The 6,525-nt window shown below is 41.4% G+C and overlaps 1 protein-coding gene across 1 annotated transcript; it reads left to right on the forward strand.

Annotated features, from left to right (window-relative positions):
* The first annotated feature begins 3,137 nt into the window (after positions 1-3,137).
* LOC122047836 (CBL-interacting protein kinase 29-like) lies at positions 3,138-4,656 on the forward strand. Its single transcript, XM_042609337.1, has one exon. It carries the CDS (start codon positions 3,200-3,202, stop codon positions 4,487-4,489), a length of 1,290 nt encoding a protein of 429 aa, XP_042465271.1. The 5' UTR covers positions 3,138-3,199; the 3' UTR covers positions 4,490-4,656.
* The last annotated feature ends 1,869 nt before the right edge of the window (positions 4,657-6,525 follow it).

Here is a 6,525-nt window from a genome sequence, read left to right on the forward strand (position 1 = left end):
TCAGAAGTCAAGCTGACCTGGAGGTCAGGAAGGTCAAAAGTCAAGCCTCGGTGGCCGGTCTGAAATCTAGATGACGTGGAGGTCAAGCTGACAGGGACAGTAGGGAGGTCAAAAGTCAAGCTTACGTGACCCAAGTCAAAGTCTCAGCGGACGGGGCGGTCAAAGGAAGAGATTATAAGACCAGCCCTGATATTGAGTAATAAACGGGCTCGCGGGCCAGGTACAGCTGAGGACTGAGACTACAAGTAAACGGATCTGGACACATACCCCATATGCAGGTCGGGACATCCAAGCCAAGGATCACAAGTCTGGACACATACCCAGCGTGCAGGTCGGGACATCCAAGCCAAGGATCACAGGTCTGGACACAGACCTAGTGTGCAGGTCGGGACATCCAAGTCAAGGATCAAAGGTCTGGCACAGACCCAGCGTGCAAGTTGGGACATCCAAGCCAATGATCACAGGTCTGGACACAGACCCAGCGTGCAGGTCGGGACATCCAAGCCAAGTATCAAAGGTCTGGTACAGACTGGGCGTGCAGGTCGGGACATCCAAGCCAAGGATCAGAGGTCGGGCACAGACCCAGCGTGTTGGTCGGGATGTACAAACCATGGATAGCAGTGAACAGTAAACAGGTCGGGACATAAATTTAGCTTGTCGATCGAGATGTGCAGACCAGAGATAACAGATGACAAAGGCAGGTCTGGATACAAGTTTAACACAGATCGAGGCATACAAGTCAAGTCAAGGATAATAGTATATAAAAGCAGGGCGGGTCCAGATCTCGGAACGCAAGCTCGTCGTTCAGGCACTACAGGACAAATCAGCCAAGGAATCGTAACCGCTTGTCAGAGAATGTTAGAGAATAATCAAGGTGTCAGGGAATATGCCAACAGTCGGGGCTCAATACATCTTCGGTTTTGCCGCCAGCCTATTAAGAAGGGCCACGTGCCAATCACCGCCAGACAAAGCCTGACAGCCGACATTCCCTGACACCCGTTAGACCCAGAAACTTCCGTTGTAGTATAAAAAGGGATGTCTTGTCCCTTATGCAGATACGCTCACTCGTCATTTTTCTTACTAGTCTTTTACTTTTCGTCCTTTCGCTGCGATTTCTGGGGAAAAAGTACCTGACTTGAGCGTCGGAGGGCTTAACTCGGGGACTTTTTCCCTGGTTTTTGGTCTCTAACGACTGGTGGACTCGTCTGAGTATGCGCAGAGTGACAGCGTCATCGTCTAGTCATCTCTCTCCGTTGGCCGCCCGTGTGAACCCTTCCAGGAGGGTACCCTATAGATCCAGCGCTTCAACGACTCTTCGTCAACTTTCCGCACAACAAGGTCCGCCTTCATCTGACTCAGCTTCCAGACGGGATCAATATCAATTTGAAATTCATTCAAAGATCTATAATTAATTTCAAGTTTTACTCTTAACCACTTAGTTTCAAACCCAAAATATCATTTAAAACTTTTTTAGAAGCCCGCAAGATTTTATCTTTTTTTTTGTTATCTTTTGCAGAGTTAGGGTTAGGGTTTTGAGTTTATTTAAGCTTATGTATAATTATTTTTTAGTTACTTTTTAATCAATAATATTCTGTCATTTTTTCTCTAAAATGACGAGATTTTAGGTACATGTTGTCTAGTGTTTTGCAGAATCAACAAGTCTTTAGAAGATTATTTTTGACATTCATATTCCAATTAAATGATTTAATAACTTCTGCTATGTATAGGTACTTTGTTGTCCTTTAAATTTGATCATATTGTAAATCAAAAAAAATTTCTTGAGGTTGAATGTGATTATTATTATTGTGTTAATAGAAATTTTATATTTTTTCCATTTTATGATATGAAAATATAAATATTATTGAGTGTTCCTGTATGAGAATGATAGTTAAATTGCTAGTGAATTTAAATTTATAATATCATAATGTAAACTATTGTGCATTTTATATATATATATATATATATATATATATATTTCTAATTATTACTCATGTATAATAAAATTTTAAGGATTTTTAGTCAGATTGTATGACTCTATATATCTGACCTCAAATCAATTCTGTATAGAATTATGATTATACAAACTATGGGTGTCACATTTGATATGGAGGATGAAAATGACAAAGTTAAATATTGTATTCATTATTTAATTATGTCAATTTTTTAATGAAATTAATATTTTTGTCAATTTTAGTATGCTACTGAGGTGCAGTGGCAGGATATCTAAGTTGTCACCTAAACATCTATGGTTCAATCTCCAACTATACAGAATTTGTAAAAATTTTTCTTCCAAATGGGACGCGCAATCAAAAAATATTGAACTTCTTGATAGTCTGTCGCCAGTGCTTCCCGATTATCGTAGTAGTCAATGGAAAAATTTCACGAGGTCAGGCCAATCACCCCAAGATTCTTTTCGATTGATTCTGATAGTCGATAGAAAAAATTCTATAGGGCCGAACGAATCACCCTAAGGCTAACTGAATTTATTATTATTTTTTACCGCATCAAGGACTCGTGAGGGTACCAAGATTTTCATAGCATCAAGAATATCAACATGGTGTAACCATAAAAAGTATTCAACGTACTTCCAAGCGTTCGTGCACGATTCGAATTACAACTATAGCGCACAATAAAAAGAGATGCTTTCACATCCCTTTGTTCGGATAACATTCTTGCTTATAAACAAGAGATGCCTTCATGTCTCTCGTCTCTTTCCTATGTTCTTCTTTCCCATACGGCCATACTTGAGTAAACAACACCATTGCTTTCACTACATCCACTTTCACTCTCCCTATCTCATATTCATTCCTCAACAACATGTAAACGAATCATTCCTAACCGAATGCCGTTCCTTCCCAGTTTGCCATGGATCGATTAAACTCAGTATGGGCATAAATCAATCGTGTCCGTAGGTCGGGTCAAGCCGTCTCATTGATTAACACCTGTATACATCAATTATATAAAAAATAAATAAAAATATATATCTCATGAACACGTGTCATATGATAGATGAAAACAGCAATTGTGAATAAATTATAATATCATGTCAATATTATTATCTGGATTAAGGAAAGGATTTAAAAATATATATTTATATATTTAAATTTAATATTAAACTAGGAGGGAAAGAAAAATACTATTTTTCGTTTGTCTATTTATATCATTCGGGCTCGGCTTCCTCCTCCGTCCGCCGGAGAGGATGGCTGAATCCACCGTCGGCGAAAAGGCTCCGGCGAAGGTCATATTCGGAAACTACGAACTGGGCCGCCTCCTCGGCCGCGGCTCCTCCGCCAAGGTCTACCACGCGCGCCACCTCCCATCCGGCAACTCCGTCGCCATCAAGGTCTTCCCCAACCCCCGCCGCCCCGCCGGGAATCCCGCCTCGGCTTCTGACTCCTTCATACGCGAGATATCTGTCCTCCGCCGCCTCCGCCACCGCCACATCGTCCGCCTACACGAGGTTCTCGCCTCCCGCTCCAAGGTCTACCTCGTCCTCGACCACGCCAAGGGCGGCGAGCTGTTCTCCCGCATCGATGACCACGGCCGCCTGTCCGAGGACCTCGCCCGCCGGCTCTTCCACCAGCTGATCTCCGCCGTCGCCCACTCCCACTCCCGCGGCGTCTTCCACCGGGACCTCAAACCCGAGAATCTCCTCCTGGACGAGGCCGGCGACCTCAAGGTCGCTGATTTCGGATTCGCCGCCCTCCGACGCTCCTCCGATGGCGCCGACCACCTCCTCCGCACCCAATGCGGGACGCCGACCTACGTCTCGCCGGAGATCCTGATGGGGAAGCGAACGAACGGCTACGATGGGGCGAAGGCGGACATCTGGTCCTGCGGCGTCATCCTCTTCGTGCTCGTCGCCGGCTATCTCCCCTTCAACGGCTCCAATCTCATGTCTCTTTACCGCAAAATCTACCGCGGCCACCACCGCTGCCCTCGGTGGACGCCGCCCGACCTCCGCCGCCTCATCGCACGCCTCCTCGACCCCGATCCGGCCACTCGCATCTCGATCGACGGCATCCTCCGCGACCCCTGGTTCGCCCAGGGCCTCGACGCAAATCAAAGGGCGGCCCTCATGCGGCCCCTCGCCGACGAACAAAAGCCCCGACACCACGCCGGCGCCGGCCAACTCAACGCCTTCGATCTCATCGCCTTCTCCTCCGGGCTTGACCTTTCGGGCTTCTTTGGGGAAGGAGAATCATCGGACCGGGAGCGGTTCACGACATTCGAACCGGTGGACCGGGTTCTGGATCGGGTCGAGCGAGTGGGAAAGGGCGAGGGTTTCGCGGTGAGGAAGGAGAAGGGGGCGGTGGTGTCGACAGTGGTGGAGGGGCAAAACGGAGAGTTGATAGTTAGGGTTGAAGTTTACCGGTTGGCCGGCGGTGCGGCGGTGGTGGAGTTGGAGAAGGGCGGCGGAGGCGCTGGAACCTTCTGCAGCGAGAAGCTGAGGCCGGCGTTGTGCCAGCCGTCCGGCGGCTGTCGGTGACCGACGGTCTGACTACGTATTATGTCAGCGGCAATTGCTTTGTATAAAAATAATTAAAAATCAATAATTAATATTAGAGAAAAGGGAAAAATAAGGAGTTTTTTTTTATCACATGGAAATAAAGGGGCAATTTGGTAAAAGAGTGCATTTAATTTATTTAAATAGTAATCAGAACCCTAAATACTAAACCTAATTAATATATTTTTTATATAATATATAAGTCTTCTCTTAATTCATCCGTTGAAAAATTCAAAACATAATTTATCTCATCCCTATCAACTACGGAGGATATATATTTTTTTTTCAGAATTAATGTGGGTTTATAAAGATCTAAATACCTAAATTCTAATTATATATATAAACTGACTTTTAAAATATTCATCCATAATGAAAATTTTGATTTACCACTGTATCATGATTTTTTTCTTATAGCAGTTTGACTTAGTTTTTTTTTTTATAAGTTTGAACTTGAATTGATTTATTTAAATAAGTTTGATTATTTAAAACTTTTAAATTTTAAACTTATTTAGTTATTGAGTTTGATAATATAAATTTATTTATTCATTTTAAAATTTTATTTATTTATTTAGCAAGTTGATAGAATTTTATTAATGAACATTATTCACGAATATTATTCATGAATATTATTTATAAATATTAACAAGTTGAACACATATGTGTTCAAACTTGTTCATTTAGTTAAACGAGTTATTCAAACCTATTTATTTAATTAATCTTATGTATATTAAACAAATATAAATAAATTCTTACCAAACCGAACATGAAATTTATTCACAAACGTTCAATTTATTTTCAGTCTTATACTTCCTTATTTTAAGTTTAATTGAGTTATCAATCACTTTGCCCAAATGCACTTAATAACTACGAGTCAATTAGAATTAATTCTCGTCAACTAGAATCACATTTTAGTTGACAATCATAAGACATCCTCCAAGGCATTAGCGTTTTTGCTTGCCTTAGCATCCTTCAAGGCATCAAGTTCCCTTTTTCGATAAGAATGTGGACCACCATTTTTTGCTTGCTTGAGATGCAACATTCATGGAAGGAAATAGTTTGTAGCGTACACTTTGATGATTGTTTCCCTTGTAAGTTAATTACATTCGTGTTGCTATTGTGCTAGAGATTTGGGGTACTAAATAGGGATGGAATAAGTTGATGATCGATTAGCGATATAAATGGGGTGATGAATTCTCAATATTATCCCTAATCCGAGTGTTGTTTAAGCCACCAATGAGAAATTGGATGCTTAGAGACGGCATCCGGTATGGCAATAAGCAAAGCATAGAATTAGAGATTGTGGTTGATGATTCATTTTCAAAGTTATTTAAGACTTATTCATCAATATATTAACCCTTCCGATCAATCTTGCTCAACATTAGATGAACTTTAGCAATACTCAAAGGCATTCCCAAAGAACAAGAGAGAGCTCCGTGGTAAACTAAAGTCCGTGAAGACTTGATACATATGGATCAAACCTAATTTGTTGTCGATAATTATAGCGATCAATGGATGCCCTAACCTCCTAATTCATTCAACCTGATTGGGGTGAAGCCCAAATTGACCCAATCTGTTAGTTTAGGAAAAGAAATGATGCTTATGGGGCCAAGGAACGAGCTCAAATTGCATAACAAGCAAAGATACGACTTCAATATTTATTTAGAACATAATTAAGGAGATTAAGAAAAGAGAGTTGACTGACTAAAAAAAGTGGTTCCTTAATTTAGGGAATTTAGCCAATTACAAGCAAGACACAAGTGACATGTTATTTATACCGCATGAGTGTGATGTAAACTACTTAAGCAAGACACAAGTGGCCCGTTATTTATACCCCACGGGTGAGTGATGTAAAATACTTAAGAAAATAAATAAAAAAATCAGAGTTGGAATTCCAATAATAACGAATATTCTAGAGGTCAGCCTTTAAATATAAATTTTGAATTTACTCAGTAGCCAAATTAAGGAAAAGACTATCTACCTCTAAGATTAAGATTAGTTCGATGAACAACTAAATTATC

The sequence above is a fragment of the Zingiber officinale genome, chromosome 2B (genome assembly GCF_018446385.1).
Source record: "Zingiber officinale cultivar Zhangliang chromosome 2B, Zo_v1.1, whole genome shotgun sequence".
NCBI classification, from domain to species: domain Eukaryota; kingdom Viridiplantae; phylum Streptophyta; class Magnoliopsida; order Zingiberales; family Zingiberaceae; genus Zingiber; species Zingiber officinale.

Coding starts and splice junctions, on each gene's coding strand:
- LOC122047836 (XM_042609337.1), top strand. CDS start 3,200: ATGGCTGAATCCACCGTCGGCGAAAAGGCTCCGGCGAAGGTCATATTC.